We start from the raw sequence: 19,004 nt of genomic DNA, 5'->3' as shown, positions 1-19,004 counted from the left end.
AGAAGGTTTTCTATACATTGGTCCGTTAGATTAGAAATAATTAAATATGAGGAAATGATATATTATACATACATAAAGTTTTTTAATCATATATTTATTAATAAATATATTTTAATTTGTTTTAAAGTAATTTTAACAAAATTAATAATGATAACGAATATTTTTGTATAAAAATATTTATTTCAAATAAATCATAAAAACATAAATAAACCAACAGACGGGTGGGTTACATAAATACTAAAATGGATAGCCTACATAATTGTTTATTTTGCATAAAGTCTTTCAATAAAATAATGTTAGCAATATTTCTTGTTTTCTTTGTTGCTATTTTGATTTATATAGGACTCAAATATATTACCCCTAACATAAATAAACCAACAGACGGGTGGGTTAAATAATTACTAAAATGGATAGCCTACATAAATGTTTATTTTACAAAAAGTCTTTCAATAAAATAATGTTAGCAATATTTCTCGTTTTGTTTGTTGCTAAATCTGGTAAACTATAAACAGACGAGGAAAAATAAGTATAACAAGTAAAATTATTGTAATATAAACTTAGAGGTTTGTGTCGACGAACAACCTCAAAAAATGTTTCAAATTTGTGAATTATTGGTAATATATAATTAGTTAGTTTTTTCTCATTACATTTTTTTTGGACATATAAAATATCCATGTATATTCTATTAAAGTTGATTTTATAATATATAATCCGCCTTTCATTTTCATTGATATAATCTCCAAAATATACTCGAAACGGGGATATATTATGTTTTGTTTCAAATTCAACTTGTGCTCTACTTGAATTTAAAAAAAATAAAAGTAACAATAATAATATAGAAGGTTTTCTATACATTGGTCCGTTAGATTGGAAATAATTAAATATGAGGAAATGATATATTATATATACATAAAGTTTTTTAATCATATATTTATTAATAAATATATTTTAATTTGTTTTAAAGTAATTTTAACAAAATTAATAATGATAACGAATATTTTTGTATAAAAATATTTCAAATAAATCATAAAAACATAAATAAACCAACAGACGGGTGGGTTACATAAATACTAAAATGGATAGCCTACATAATTGTTTATTTTGCATAAAGTCTTTCAATAAAATAATGTTAGCAATATTTCTTGTTTTGTTTGTTGCTATTTTGATTTATATAGGACTCAAATATATTACCCCTAACATAAATAAACCAACAGACGGGTGGGTTACATAATTTTCTAAAATGGATAGCCTACATAAATGTTTATTTTGCATTAAGTCTTTCAATAAAATAATGTTAGCAATATTTCTCGTTTTGTTTGTTGCTAAATCTGGTAAACTTTAAACAGACGAGGAAAAATAAGTATAACAAGTAAAATTATTGTAATATAAACCATGAGGTTTGTGTCGACGAACAACCTCAAAAAATGTTTCAAATTTGTGAATTATTGGTAATATATAATTAGTTAGTTTTTCATCATTACATTTTTTTTTGGACATATAAAATATCCATGTATATTTTATTAAAGTTGATTTTATGATATATAAACCGCCTTTCATTTTCTTTGATATAATCTCCAAAATATACTCGAAACGGGGATATATTATGTTTTGTTTCAAATTCAACTTGTGCTCTACTTGAATTTAAAAAAAAATAAAAGTAACAATAATAATATAGAAAGTTTTCTATACATTGGTCCGTTAGATTGGAAATAATTAAATATGAGGAAATGATATATTATATATACATAAAGTTTTTTAATCATATATTTATTAATAAATATATTTTAATTTGTTTTAAAGTAATTTTAACAAAATTAATAATGATAACGAATATTTTTGTATAAAAATATTTATTTCAAATAAATCATAAAAACATAAATAAACCAACAGACGGGTGGGTTACATAAATACTAAAATGGATAGCCTACATAAATGTTTATTTTGCATAAAGTCTTTCAATAAAATAATGTTAGCAATATTTTTTGTTTTGTTTGTTGCTATTTTGATTTATATAGGACTCAAATATATTACCCCTAACATAAATAAACCAACAGACGGGTGGGTTACATAATTACTAAAATGGATAGCCTACATAAATGTTTATTTTGCATAAAGTCTTTCAATAAAATAATGTTAGCAATATTTCTCGTTTTGTTTGTTACTAAATCTGGTAAACAATAAACAGACGAGGAAAAATAAGTATAACAAGTAAAATTATTGTAATATAAACTTAGAGGTTTGTGTCGACGAACAACCTCAAAAAATGTTTCAAATTTGTGAATTATTGGTAATATATAATTAGTTAGTTTTATCTCATTACATTTTTCTTGGACATATAAAATATCCATGTATATTCTATTAAAGTTGATTTTATAATATATAAACCGCCTTTCATTTTCTTTGATATAATCTCCAAAATATACACAAAACGGGGATATATTATGTTTTGTTTCAAATTCAACTTGTGCTCTACTTGAATTTAAAAAAAAATAGAAGTAACAATAATAATATAGAAGGTTTTCTATACATTGGTCCGTTAGATTGGAAATAATTAAATATGAGGAAATGATATATTATATATACATAAAGTTTTTTAATCATATATTTATTAATAAATATATTTTATTTTGTTTTAAAGTAATTTTAACAAAATTAATAATGATAACGAATATTTTTGTATAAAAATATTTCAAATAAATCATAAAAACATAAATAAACCAACAGACGGGTGGGTTACATAATTACTAAAATGGATAGCCTACATAAATGTTTATTTTGCATAAAGTCTTTCAATAAAATAATGTTAGCAATATTTCTTGTTTTGTTTGTTGCTATTTTGATTTATATAGGACTCAAATATATTACCCCTAACATAAATAAACCAACAGACGGGTGGGTTACATAATTACTAAAATGGATAGCCTACATAAATGTTTATTTTGCATAAAGTCTTTCAATAAAATAATGTTAGCAATATTTCTCGTTTTGTTTGTTGCTAAATCTGGTAAACTATAAAAAGACGAGGAAAAATAAGTATAACAAGTAAAATTATTGTAATATAAACTTAGAGGTTTGTGTCGACGAACAACCTCAAAAAATGTTTCAAATTTGTGAATTATTGGTAATATATAATTAGTTAGTTTTTTTCTCATTACATTTTTTTTGGACATATAAAATATCCATGTATATTTTATTAAGTTGATTTTATAATATATAATCCACCTTTCATTTTCATTGATATAATCTCCAAAATATACTCGAAACGGGGATATATTATGTTTTGTTTCAAATTCAACTTGTGCTCTACTTGAATTTAAAAAAAATAAAACTAACAATAATAATATAGAGGGTTTTCTATACATTGGTCCGTTAGATTAGAAATAATTAAATATGAGGAAATGATATATTATATATACATAAAGTTTTTTAATCATATATTTATTAATAAATATATTTTAATTTGTTTTAAAGTAATTTTAACAAAATTAATAATGATAACGAATATTTTTGTATAAAAATATTTCAAATAATCATAAAAACATAAATAAACCAACAGACGGGTGGGTTACATAATTACTAAAATGGATAGCCTACATAAATGTTTATTTTGCATAAAGTCTTTCAATAAAATAATGTTAGCAATATTTCTTGTTTTGTTTGTTGCTATTTTGATTTATATAGGACTCAAATATATTACCCCTAACATAAATAACCAACAGACGGGTGGGTTACATAATTACTAAAATGGATAGCCTACATAAATGTTTATTTTGCATAAAGTCTTTCAATAAAATAATGTTAGCAATATTTCTCGTTTTGTTTGTTGCTAAATCTGGTAAACTATAAACAGACGAGGAAAAATAATTATAACAAGTAAAATTATTGTAATATAAACCAAGAGGTTTGTGTCGACGAACAACCTCAAAAAATATTTCAAATTTGTGAATTATTGGTAATATATAATTAGTTAGTTTTTCATCATTACATTTTTTTTGGACATATAAAATATCCATGTATATTTTATTAAAGTTGATTTTATAATATATAAACCGCCTTTCATTTTCTTTGATATAATCTCCAAAATATACACGAAACGCGGATGTATTATGTTTTGTTTCAAATTCAACTTGTGCTCTACTTGAATTTAAAAAAAAATAAAAGTAACAATAATAATATAGAAAGTTTTCTATACATTGGTCCGTTAGATTGGAAATAATTAAATATGAGGAAATGATATATTATATATACATAAAGTTTTTTAATCATATATTTATTAATAATATATTTTAATTTGTTTTAAAGTAATTTTAACAAAATTAATAATGATAACGAATATTTTTGTATAAAAATATTTATTTCAAATAAATCATAAAAACATAAATAAACCAACAGACGGGTGGGTTACATAAATACTAAAATGGATAGCCTACATAAATGTTTATTTTGCATAAAGTCTTTCAATAAAATAATGTTAGCAATATTTCTTGTTTTGTTTGTTGCTATTTTGATTTATATAGGACTCAAATATATTACCCCTAACATAAATAAACCAACAGACGGGTGGGTTACATAATTACTAAAATGGATAGCCTACATAAATGTTTATTTTGCATAAAGTCTTTCAATAAAATAATGTTAGCAATATTTCTCGTTTTGTTTGTTACTAAATCTGGTAAACTATAAACAGACGAGGAAAAATAAGTATAACAAGTAAAATTATTGTAATATAAACTTAGAGGTTTGTGTCGACGAACAACCTCAAAAAATGTTTCAAATTTGTGAATTATTGGTAATATATAATTAGTTAGTTTTATCTCATTACATTTTTCTTGGACATATAAAATATCCATGTATATTTTATTAAAGTTGATTTTATAATATATAAACCGCCTTTCATTTTCTTTGATATAATCTCCAAAATATACACGAAACGGGGATATATTATGTTTTGTTTCAAATTAAACTTGTGCTCTACTTGAATTTAAAAAAAAATAAAAGTAACAATAATAATAAAGAAAGTTTTCTATACATTGGTCCGTTAGATTGGAAATAATTAAATATGAGGAAATGATATATTATATATACATAAAGTTTTTTAATCATATATTTATTTTATAAATATATTTTAATTTGTTTTAAAGTAATTTTAACTAAATTAATAATGATAACGAATATTTTTGTATAAAAATATTTATTTCAAATAAATCATAAAAACATAAATAAACCAACAGACGGGTGGGTTACATAAATACTAAAATGGATAGCCTACATAAATGTTTATTTTGCATAAAGTCTTTCAATAAAATAATGTTAGCAATATTTCTTGTTTTGTTTGTTGCTATTTTGATTTATATAGGACTCAAATATATTACCCCTAACATAAATAAACCAACAGACGGGTGGGTTACATAATTACTAAAATGGATAGCCTACATAAATGTTTATTTTGCATAAAGTCTTTCAATAAAATAATGTTAGCAATATTTCTCGTTTTGTTTGTTGCTAAATCTGGTAAACTATAAACAGACGAGGAAAAATAAGTATAACAAGTAAAATTATTGTAATATAAACTTGAAGGTTTGTGTCGACGAACAACCTCAAAAAATGTTTCAAATTTGTGAATTATTGGTAATATATAATTAGTTAGTTTTTTCTCATTACATTTTTTTTGGACATATAAAATATCCATGTATATTTTATTAAAGTTGATTTTATAATATATAATCCGCCTTTCAATATCATTGATATAATCTCCAAAATATACTCGAAACGGGGATATATTATGTTTTGTTTCAAATTCAACTTGTGCTCTACTTGAATTTAAAAAAAATAAAAGTAACAATAATAATATAGAAGGTTTTCTATACATTGGTCCGTTAGATTGGAAATAATTAAAAATGAGGAAATGATATATTATATATACATAAAGTTTTTTAATCATATATTTATTAATAAATATATTTTAATTTGTTTTAAAGTAATTTTAACAAAATTAATAATGATAACGAATATTTTTGTATAAAAATATTTCAAATAATCATAAAAACATAAATAAACCAACAGACGGGTGGGTTACATAATTACTAAAATGGATAGCCTACATAAATGTTTATTTTACATAAAGTCTTTCAATAAAATAATGTTAGCAATATTTCTTGTTTTGTTTGTTGCTATTTTGATTTATATAGGACTCAAATATATTACCCCTAACATAAATAACCAACAGACGGGTGGGTTACATAATTACTAAAATGGATAGCCTACATAAATGTTTATTTTGCATAAAGTCTTTCAATAAAATAATGTTAGCAATATTTCTCGTTTTGTTTGTTGCTAAATCTGGTAAACTATAAACAGACGAGGAAAAATAATTATAACAAGTAAAATTATTGTAATATAAACCAAGAGGTTTGTGTCGACGAACAACCTCAAAAAATATTTCAAATCTGTGAATTATTGGTAATATATAATTAGTTAGTTTTTCATCATTACATTTTTTTTGGACATATAAAATATCCATGTATATTTTATTAAAGTTGATTTTATAATATATAAACCGCCTTTCATTTTCTTTGATATAATCTCCAAAATATACTCGAAACGGGGATATATTATGTTTTGTTTCAAATTCAACTTGTGCTCTACTTGAATTTAAAAAAAAATAAAAGTAACAATAATAATATAGAAAGTTTTCTATACATTGGTCCGTTAGATTGGAAATAATTAAATATGAGGAAATGATATATTATATATACATAAAGTTTTTTAATCATATATTTATTAATAATATATTTTAATTTGTTTTAAAGTAATTTTAACAAAATTAATAATGATAACGAATATTTTTGTATAAAAATATTTATTTCAAATAAATCATAAAAACATAAATAAACCAACAGACGGGTGGGTTACATAAATACTAAAATGGATAGCCTACATAAATGTTTATTTTGCATAAAGTCTTTCAATAAAATAATGTTAGCAATATTTCTTGTTTTGTTTGTTGCTATTTTGATTTATATAGGACTCAAATATATTACCCCTAACATAAATAAACCAACAGACGGGTGGGTTACATAATTACTAAAATGGATAGCCTACATAAATGTTTATTTTGCATAAAGTCTTTCAATAAAATAATGTTAGCAATATTTCTCGTTTTGTTTGTTACTAAATCTGGTAAACTATAAACAGACGAGGAAAAATAAGTATAACAAGTAAAATTATTGTAATATAAACTTAGAGGTTTGTGTCGACGAACAACCTCAAAAAATGTTTCAAATTTGTGAATTATTGGTAATATATAATTAGTTAGTTTTATCTCATTACATTTTTCTTGGACATATAAAATATCCATGTATATTTTATTAAAGTTGATTTTATAATATATAAACCGCCTTTCATTTTCTTTGATATAATCTCCAAAATATACACGAAACGGGGATATATTATGTTTTGTTTCAAATTAAACTTGTGCTCTACTTGAATTTAAAAAAAAAATAAAACTAACAATAATAATATAGAAGGTTTTCTATACATTGGTCCGTTAGATTGGAAATAATTAAATATGATGAAATGATATATTATATATACATAAAGTTTTTTAATCATATATTTATTAATAAATATATTTTAATTTGTTTTAAAGTAATTTTAACAAAATTAATAATGATAACGAATATTTTTGTATAAAAATATTTCAAATAAATCATAAAAACATAAATAAACCAACAGACGGGTGGGTTACATAAATACTAAAATGGATAGCCTACATAAATGTTTATTTTGCATAAAGTCTTTCAATAAAATAATGTTAGCAATATTTCTTGTTTTGTTTGTTGCTATTTTGATTTATATAGGACTCAAATATATTACCCCTAACATAAATAAACCAACAGACGGGTGGGTTACATAATTACTAAAATGGATAGCCTACATAAATGTTTATTTTGCATAAAGTCTTTCAATAAAATAATGTTAGCAATATTTCTCGTTTTGTTTGTTGCTAAATCTGGTAAACTATAAACAGACGAGGAAAAATAAGTATAACAAGTAAAATTATTGTAATATAAACTTGAAGGTTTGTGTCGACGAACAACCTCAAAAAATGTTTCAAATTTGTGAATTATTGGTAATATATAATTAGTTAGTTTTTTCTCATTACATTTTTTTTGGACATATAAAATATCCATGTATATTTTATTAAAGTTGATTTTATAATATATAATCCGCCTTTCAATATCATTGATATAATCTCCAAAATATACTCGAAACGGGGATATATTATGTTTTGTTTCAAATTCAACTTGTGCTCTACTTGAATTAAAAAAAAATAAAAGTAACAATAATAATATAGAAGGTTTTCTATACATTGGTCCGTTAGATTGAAAATAATTAAAAATGAGGAAATGATATATTATATATACATAAAGTTTTTTAATCATATATTTATTAATAAATATATTTTAATTTGTTTTAAAGTAATTTTAACAAAATTAATAATGATAACGAATATTTTTGTATAAAAATATTTCAAATAAATCATAAAAACATAAATAAACCAACAGACGGGTGGGTTACATAATTACTAAAATGGATAGCCTACATAAATGTTTATTTTGCATAAAGTCTTTCAATAAAATAATGTTAGCAATATTTCTTGTTTTGTTTGTTGCTATTTTGATTTATATAGGACTCAAATTTATTACCCCTAACATAAATAAACCAACAGACGGGTGGGTTACATAATTACTAAAATGGATAGCCTACATAAATGTTTATTTTGCATAAAGTCTTTCAATAAAATAATGTTAGCAATATTTCTCGTTTTGTTTGTTGCTAAATCTGGTAAACTATAAACAGACGAGGAAAAATAAGTATAACAAGTAAAATTATTGTAATATAAACTTAGAGGTTTGTGTCGACGAACAACCTCAAAAAATGTTTCAAATTTGTGAATTATTGGTAATATATAATTAGTTAGTTTTTTCTCATTACATTTTTTTTGGACATATAAAATATCCATGTATATTTTATTAAAGTTGATTTTATAATATATAATCCGCCTTTCATTTTCATTGATATAATCTCCAAAATATACTCGAAACGGGGATATATTATGTTTTGTTTCAAATTAAACTTGTGCTCTACTTGAATTTAAAAAAAAATAAAAGTAACAATAATAATAAAGAAAGTTTTCTATACATTGGTCCGTTAGATTGGAAATAATTAAATATGAGGAAATGATATATTATATATACATAAAGTTTTTTAATCATATATTTATTTTATAAATATATTTTAATTTGTTTTAAAGTAATTTTAACTAAATTAATAATGATAACGAATATTTTTGTATAAAAATATTTATTTCAAATAAATCATAAAAACATAAATAAACCAACAGACGGGTGGGTTACATAAATACTAAAATGGATAGCCTACATAAATGTTTATTTTGCATAAAGTCTTTCAATAAAATAATGTTAGCAATATTTCTTGTTTTGTTTGTTGCTATTTTGATTTATATAGGACTCAAATATATTACCCCTAACATAAATAAACCAACAGACGAGTGGGTTACATAATTACTAAAATGGAGTGCCTACATAAATGTTTATTTTGCATAAAGTCTTTCAATAAAATAATGTTAGCAATATTTCTCGTTTTGTTTGTTGCTATTTTTATTTATATAGGACTCAAATATATTACCCCTTGATGTAATTTATGTCGAGGATTGGTTTATATATATTTTATATAAATAATATATTACTTTGATTATAAGGCGTTAATATTTATGAGGATAAATTGAATTTGTTTTGATTTATAGATAAAATGGGTTTATCTTTTTTTATTTTAATATCAATACTTCCCTCTTTGTTGAAGATTAATTTTTCATTTTCATCGTGGTATTCCTTATATTTCTTTTTGTTATCATTGTCAATTGGCATGTATTTATTTTCATGTATATTAAATTATCTTTTTCTTTAAAAATACTAGTATTATTATCATTATCATTATTTTTGTTGTTGGCTCCTAAACGGATACTTTTATATTGAAATATTTCAAAACTACCTTTTCTCTTCTTATTGTTGCTATTGTTTTCGTTGATAAATACTTCATCATCACCCAATTCATCATCATCATCATCGTCATCATCATCGTCATCGTCATCGTCATCATCAGAGTCTTCTTTTTTTCCATCATTTTCATCTTCCTTATTATTGATAGTGGTAGTATTATCCTAAAAAAAATGAGTTTCCCGTGATGTATAATTATCCTTTATAATAAATTTGGCATTATCACTATCATCGTCGACAAATACTTCGTCGTCGTCAGAGTCTTCTTTTATTTCATCATCTTCATCTTCCTTATTATTGATAGTTGTAGTATTATCCTCAAAAAAACGAGTTTCCCGTGTTGTATAATTATCCTTTATAATAAAGTTAGCATTATCATTGTCATCATCGACAAATACTTTACCATGATCAAATTCTTTGGTGATGGGGATATTATCATCGGAAAAACTGTTTTTTTGTGATGCGTGATCATTAAACTCTTTTTCGTTTTCTTTCTTCTCTGTATCATTACTAAAGTCATTGTACGTGGCTTCTCCTCCACGCTTATATGAAATAAAAGTTTTGCTATTTTCTATGATATAACTAGTATTATTGTCGTTGTTATTTTTTTCGTTGTCTCTGCAACAAATTTCTTTATCAAAATATTTTTCCATTTTTCGGTCATCACTGGAGTTTTTATTGATAAATATTTTATCGTCCATCTTATCATCATGAAGTTCCTCTTTTTCTTGAACAATTCCTACTTTTTCTCCTTTTTTTTCTTTGGTATAGTTATCATTACTATTTTGCATGACCGAGTTCAATAAAAAACCATTTGTTAATTTAAGGTTATAATTTTCCTTACTAATTTTTGTTTTATTATTCTTAATTTCAAATTGATCATCATTATCATTAATGACATTATTATATCCCATTTTGTTATTATTGTTGTTAATTTGTCCTAGATTTTTTATTATTTCTTTATCAGAGAGGAAATCTTTGTTTTTATTACAATTATCATTAATTGTAATAATACTAGCATTCTTAGATTTTTCCGAAAGAGAATTAACATTATTATCAGCTTTCATTTGGAGGTGTCCTGTTAAGATAACATTATTATCCGAGTATTTTTCGCTTAAAAAATCAAGTATTGTAGAATCCTGGTGGTTATCTTTACCAGATACAGCCATTTGCTTAAATAACCTATCGGTAATAAAATGAAAACCTATATTAAACAACGAACAAAATACCATATTAATAATCAAATCTTTATTATCTATAGGTGTTAATTCGTCTGTTAAAGTGTTTGTAGATTTCTTATTATTTAATAATTCGGCAAGTTTAGTTAATTTATCCAAATTTTGATCCCTCAAAACTGATACTTTATGCAACATAGCTTTCATATTGCGGTTAATATGTCCAATTGCTTGAACCATTTGTGGGTATTTTGAGTTTGATATTGGAACATTCTGAACCTTATCAAAAACTTCCCGTAAAGTCTGAAGAACAAAGGTTGTTATATTAAAATCATCATCGGCAATATATTTTTTTCAGTAAGAGGATTTTCTTTGTGTTGTTGAAAATATCAACATTTGATAAAGAATCTATGTTATTGCAATCAAAAATGCGTTTTGTTATGTTTTTTAAAGTAGAATTTTCTGTAGATTCATCATTTAAAATTTTTTTCAATAATTCTTGAAGTATGATACGAGTTAGTTTTGCTTCAGATTCAACACCACCTTCTAAACTATTATTGAATAGATTATATTTTTCCAGAGTTTTTTTTTTCTTAATTTGTTTAGAAAATATGTTATAACTCAATACTTTCCTTTGTCGCCGACAATAATAAATAGAAAAAAATGAACAATAATATATATACTTGTATTTAAACGTTTAAAACTTTTTGCTAATTTATGTTTAAAGTGTGACAAAAAAATTATTATAAGTTGTTAATTAAATCTTTATATAATAATAGAATTTAAAGAGGAAACCCGCAATAACCAGGTAATCAGTATTTTAGTTATTTAACATAAACTTTAATATATATTTGTACTTTATATATGCTATTGTTTTAAAAATAACCAAAATATCATTAAAATGGCAGTAAACAATTTGAATTATCATTAGAATACTTTGATATGTAATCATGGATACTGGGTCCTGTACAATCTTTCCGTCGAATATGTCCCAGGTAATCAAAATCAGATTCTTCACCAAACATATTAATTACATCATCAGACGGTTTATTTTTTAGGGGCATATTAGTCACCATTTCTCCTCTAGTATGCATTGTAAAATTATCATCATCATCATCCTCATCATCATTTTGACTGTGTGTTATCATTCCCTTTGTCCTCTTTTTAGAACACATACCAGGTGCTTCTGAATATAGAGCATTTTTATTTTTGGTGAATCGGTTGTACAAATTTTGAATATAAACTACAGAGTTTTTTAGAACTAGGGGCGCTCTAATGCATATATTTGTTAACGTAACAAAACCTAGGTTTTTTACGTAAACGATGTTTGGAATAGAATTGTCTTTCCCCATTTTTTACTGAAAAATCTAAAGTATACTGTTTTTTATTATTTTTTGCATTTAATATTAATTGTGGATAAAATTTCCTAGCAACGTCAAAGGCAAATTCATGATCCTTAAACTCAACCTTTTCATTAAAATCATCATTAAATTCACAGAAGTAATTAACAAATATATCAGCTGAATTTTTCAATTTATTGTGTATATCATTAAACATATCAGAATATTTATTTATAAATTCGATATATTTTTCTTTTTCTTTTTCAAAAAATTTACTTTTGTGGTACTTATTACTACTAACTTGTTCATCTACAATTTTCATATTATTATATATATTACCAATAGTACTTGGTGTTAATTTAGCCCTAGGAACATTTCCATTGTGTGTCAAATTTGTATTTGAAGCAGTAGAAATTAATTTATCATTTATATGTGATTCATCCATAAGCTTTATGAGAAAATTATATGCAGAACAATCACTAGGTTGATTCAAAGAATTAGAAACCATAATTGCATTTCCATGCTTGTTTACAAACAAAATATTCGATGGAGCTAAAAGGCACTGCCCATTAAAGGGAGGAATTTCCATTAAATTTTCTTGGTGTACTTCATTAAGAAAAGCTAAACTTACAATATCATGTAATGGGTGGCACAATAACCTATTATTAGAAAGAAAGTGTGGCTTTTTGTCTAAATATTTTAAGGTGTTGTTGCTTTTATCATCATTAATGGTCATCATACTTCTTTCATGGTTTTTATCTGACTGTCCTTGAATATTCATCATGGTTCGAATGAACGAAATAAGTACGGGATTTAAATCGAATACTCTCATACAAATATCTCTAGGATCTTGAGGATTATCTCCCGGTAAAACATATTTCAAAGGTTCTCCGTTCTGGAAAATATTATCAATATCAAAATTATCATCACTATCAACTGATTTTATATATAAATTATAAGGATTGTTATTATCATCATCATCGTTATCATCATCACTACTACTGCTACTATAAGAATTAGTTTTAAATGGTCCAAGATTTGTTTTCCTTTTAAGTTTGCGTTTAGAACTACTACTACTACTACTACTACTACTACTACTACTACTACTACTACTACTACTACTACTGGTATTATCAACATCACTTTCGGCATCAGATTTGTTGTTATATTTATCTAAAAACTTTTTTAATTCTGGTATTTTTCCAATATTGTTATTCTCTATTTTACTCTTTTTATTTTGGTGGGTATTTTTTCTTTTATTTAAATCTCTTATATTAACGTTTTTATCTCTTACATAATATCCACATCCTAATGTATTATTTCTGGCTAAAAACCTTGAAAGAACTTTTCCATTTGATATTTGTTCTTCGCTAGAATTTATCATAGAGACTTGAACTCCATTACAAATTCTATTATGATTCATTGCTAATATTTGCATTAAGATTTTACTATTTGGAAATATTAAAACCCCGGGAGGAAATGCAATGGTTTCAGAAAAACCAGTATTCTCTGATGGATACAATTTAGAGTTTATTCGAAAAATAGATCGACCATGGATAAATGGACCCATATTAAACTTTTCATACCCATGCCTCGTTGGATTCATATTACAGGATGTATGTTGAAGTGGTTTTTCAATATTTTCATATAGCAAACCAAGTTTTAGATAAGTACAAGGCGCATAAAAGCTTTCAAATACCCTTTCATGGCGCTCATTTAATTTTCTATTCAAATGATCTGTATATATTTGTTTAATTTGACTTGTTATATCAAATTCTATACCATTATCAAAAATTTCATATAGTAAATGACTAAATATACACTATTCGCTAAGTGAATCTATCGTTTTTTCCAGGTCTTGCGTTAAACTTTTTAAATCAGGCGTAGATAAATTCTCTATTAATGTATTCAAAACTTCTTCGTTAATTTTTTCTTTTTGTTGATTTTTTCCATCACCAAAATTTGTAGGTAGATTATTAGGATTTAGAAAAGGTTGTTGTTGTTGTTGTTGTTGGTAATAATTATTAGTATTACCTTGTGCTTGTGCTTGTGCTTGTGCTTGTGGAATTACAGTAGCAGCAGAAGGAATAGATGATTGTGGTATCAGAACCGGATTGTTATCGACAGTGGTGGCGGTGGTGGTGTTGTTAAATGGTGATACCTGATGTTGTGGTTGTTGAAGTTGAGTATATTGATATGGACTTTGATTATTTATTCCATAATTATTTTTACCATTATATGTTGTTGTATTCATATTTTTTAGATATAATAAAATAACACATTTGCTGCTTATATTTCAACTTGAGAAATGAAACTATATAATACCTTTTGATAATCTTTATCATACTCGTTTCCATTTGAATGAATTATATTTAAAAAATAACGGTATAATTGCCTGAAATTATTTTGAATTTGAATTGCGCGTGTAATTTTATGTTGTAAATGTTTTCTATATTTAGATAATCTACTTTCGTAATCAATAATAGATTCAATTATTAATTTTATCGCTCGAAGATGAGGATAAAAATTTTCTAATACAATTAAGGTATTTGAGGGATATTTAGATCGCTTAAAAGTTTTGAAAAATTGCATATTTTTTATAGGGAGTATAGGAGTTTTATAGTAAGGAGAATAATTTATACTATATGATATATGTTTGACCGGCTTCATTATTGTTTCATGAAATTTCTTATAGTATATTAAAAAATTTTGGTGGTATATAAGTATACTATATAATTTTATTCTTGTTTGGTTAAATGAGGCCTGAATCATATAATCGATATTATTATTATTATTATTATTATTATTATTATTATTATTATTATTATTATTATTATTATTATTATTATTATTTTGGGCCATCATGACGTTTTTTAATTTTAGGTTGGAATTTTTTTTTCATATATATATTAAGTGATATAAAAATGGTTATAAACATAAACAAAACTTAACTTTACAAGTCAAAATAGGAGAGCTGTTTCTTTGGATAGTCTTGTTATTATTGCATTTTCTCATATATATATTGTATTTATATCCTTTATAGTTTGCTGTTCTGCTGTATTTTATGTTGTTACAATTTATAATGAACAATCAAAATAATCTAAAAAATATTTTATTTTATTTTCCAATTTTTGGTATTTATACAATAACTTAAGATTAGTTTCTGTTATCTATTTAAAATCTAAATATATATAAATAATGAATATTGATAATACTTATTGTAACGAATTCAAAAGTTTGTATACTAATATAATAGAAATTAGAGATCTATCCAATTATATGAATCTTCAAATCTTTGATTATATATTTTATTTTGATGAAATAGTCATTCCTTGGGAAATGAAGAGTAATATAAATTTATCAAAATTAACAACTAGTCAAATTGATCGATTATACTTTATTGATTTCGATCTAAACGACCTAAACGACAATAATGATGTGCAGTACAGAGAGACTAATTATATATTGTCTTTCCGGTCAAAATATATTGATAATTTAAACCTTTATATAAATTTGAATGTTAATACTATTGAAAAAGCTTTAAGTCATGATTATCCGCTTATATGTGGTAAAATATTTATAACACCCCACTTTAATACATTTGCTAATCTTTTTTCGTCAAATAATAATAGTTATTGTTGGAATTGGGAAATTCACTACAATACAAATACAATTTATGAATTCCTGGATGTAAATGAACGAGAGTTGTTTAAAAGACCCCAAACTTTAGAATATCTATGTCTTCTTCAATTGTCACACGAAAATATTTGGCATTTACCGAAAAATTTAAAAGAAAATATTAATAGATTATTTTAAATTAACCATATAATTAAAAAATTTAATACTAGCAAATGTAAAAACACGATGGATTTTGTTGTATTTTAATAATGATATTTATTATCATTTAGTATCTAAATTATATGTCATTTATGCAATTTCTTAATATATATATATATATATATATATATATATATATATATATATATATATATATATATATATATATATATATATATATATGTGTGTGTGTGTGTATATATATATATATATATATATATATATATATATATATATATGTGTGTGTGTATATATATATATATATATATATATATATATATATATATATATATATATATATATATATACATATATATATATATATATATATATATATATATATATATATATATATATATATATATATATATATGTGTGTGTGTGTGTGTGTTTTATTATACATCATTTAATAGTTTTTCTTCATCTATTTATTAATTAACACACTTCAATTCATTTTTGGAGTGCCTGTATAATGTTAATTATATAACTAATGTTTTGTTTATATTTATCTGGGCGTTCCCTAATAATATCAGAAATTTCGTTTGATGATGAAGAAGCATCTAATTTTACTTCGTAAATATTTTTATCGATCATCTTTATGGCCTGATTTTTTGGTTGTAAAGAACTACATAAGGGAATCCCTTTACATGTCTCTCCCTGAAAAAATATAAAGTAATCATATAAATAAGAAGCTATGAAATTTCTTAGGTCTTGAATAATTTTCATTCTATCTTCTGCTATAAATGCATTTGTTTGAATATCAATAATAACCATAGGTTTGGGTTTTGGGATGACGCAACGATTTTTAGTTTTATATAAATTACATTCAACTAAAAATATGTAATCTTTTAATATATAAACTATATTATCGGGTATACAGTGTTCATAACATTCACTCATCATTGCATTGTTTATAACAAAATGATAAGCGTAAAATTTTAATGTAGCGGGAATACCATTAAATTTCATGAATATGTTAGATTTTTTTATTATGGTTTCATTAATTACATGGTGCGATTTACTCGATGCAGATATGTAGTTATCTAATACATTATTAATTTTGTTTACATTTTTAGAAACAGAAGCATTTAATCTCCAACACATAGCAAAATAAGTCAATATATCAGAAGTTTGTTTATTCACACAACTTTCTTCATACTCTAAAATAAATGGATAGGATTGTGTATAATTATCGGGTTGTATTCGCTGATATAATTTTATGGGGCCTTGTTCAATATAAACTGTCTTTACAGCAAAGTTATTATATTCTAAAAATGAAGCTAAACCTATGATACTGTTATTATTTGCCAATATAATGAAATAAGGTTCTTTATACACAGGACCCTCATCGTTTATATATAACATTTCACGAGTCAAAATATTTCGTAGAAAAGTTTCCTTTTTTCTCTCATTTTCTTATATTAAATATTATACGTTTTTTTTATTGGATTGATACACAAACGATAATTATCAAATAGGATTTCTATTTCTCGACTATAGATCGTCATACACGAAAGATCATTACACGACCCCTTATTTTTTTTATTAATAATGGGTGGTTTTCGTTAATATACCTTCTATATTCTTGTTCTTGTGATACCATCATGATTTGTTCATTTTCTCTAACAATCAAATTCATTTTATCTTCTTCATTGATCTCTACCAATATAACACCAAAGGTTAAAATTACTTGTTTTAATAATTTTCTTTCAGTCAATAGTTTTTCATTTTCTAATTTTGATACTTTATAAAAATATCCATTATTACATTTCATGGAAAATTTATGAGCCGCATACGCTGACAATATTTTTATTTCCAGGTCCGTTAATGTATTATTATTACTAAATAAAACAAACCCCAAAATCTCTGGAGTTACCAAGCTAAAGTTGTAAACATATTCTTTCTTCATTGTTATATTTTTGTTTGAAATATAACAAGGTATGTATATATATGTACCACAAATATATATTTCTTATTTAAAGTATTTAGTTTCAGATACCCATTCTTGATGTACAAGGAAATAGCATGCAAAAATATGTCCACAAATAAAAGGTGGGATAAATTTATAACTATTACAAAAATGAACTGTATCATAAAGAATTCTATAAGGTAATATTGTGTTAGTTGAGGGGGGGTTAACTAAGAGTCTTTCATTTAACAATGGTGGGGGTGGTTTGGCAGGATATTCATTTTCATTGCAAACAACAGGAAGATTTATTATTTTATCATATATACATACTGGACAAATTTTATTATAAGAAAAGTAACGAGATAAACAAAATGGATGAAACTTGTGACCACATTCTGTTATAAAATACTTTTTCATGTCGTCTAAACAAATTGGACAACTTTCTATTTTTCCTTTCATTTCCCCATTGGTTACCCATTCACTATCTCGTTTATCACTTAAACCCCACAAAGCATGACGGATTGATTCTTCGTTTGGGGACATTGGAAAATCATATATTGTCAAAATATATTCACATGGAATTATAAACACTGGCCACATTTCCATATTGGTTGGGCGCTCTATTGTCCCATCCAAATATGAACCATATATTCGTGTTAAATTG

At 24.1% G+C, this 19,004-nt stretch overlaps 1 protein-coding gene across 1 annotated transcript; it reads right to left on the bottom strand.

The window, feature by feature from the left end:
- Positions 1-10,243: 10,243 nt before the first annotated feature.
- Positions 10,244-18,946, bottom strand: LOC137619775 (uncharacterized). Its single transcript, XM_068350081.1, has 5 exons — positions 18,815-18,946; positions 14,629-14,755; positions 12,289-12,440; positions 11,441-11,557; positions 10,244-10,621 (listed from the first exon to the last, which is right to left on the bottom strand). Exons 1-5 carry the CDS (start codon positions 18,944-18,946, stop codon positions 10,244-10,246), a joined length of 906 nt encoding a protein of 301 aa, XP_068206182.1.
- Positions 18,947-19,004: the final 58 nt, after the last annotated feature.

This window comes from Palaemon carinicauda, chromosome 2 (genome assembly GCF_036898095.1).
Source record: "Palaemon carinicauda isolate YSFRI2023 chromosome 2, ASM3689809v2, whole genome shotgun sequence".
Classification (NCBI taxonomy): Eukaryota; Metazoa; Arthropoda; class Malacostraca; order Decapoda; family Palaemonidae; genus Palaemon; species Palaemon carinicauda.
Note: the sequence above shows the minus strand (reverse complement) of the source record. Positions and strands in the feature narration are given on the sequence as shown.

Coding starts and splice junctions, on each gene's coding strand:
- LOC137619775 (XM_068350081.1), bottom strand. CDS start 18,946: ATGGAAATGTGGCCAGTGTTTATAATTCCATGTGAATATATTTTGACA. Junction 14,756..18,814: donor ATAAACGAGATAGTGAATGG/GTAACCAATGGG, acceptor CCACAACATCAG/GTATCACCATTTAACAACAC. Junction 10,622..11,440: donor TGAAAGCTATGTTGCATAAA/GTATCAGTTTTG, acceptor ATTTCATATAAG/CGTGGAGGAGAAGCCACGTA.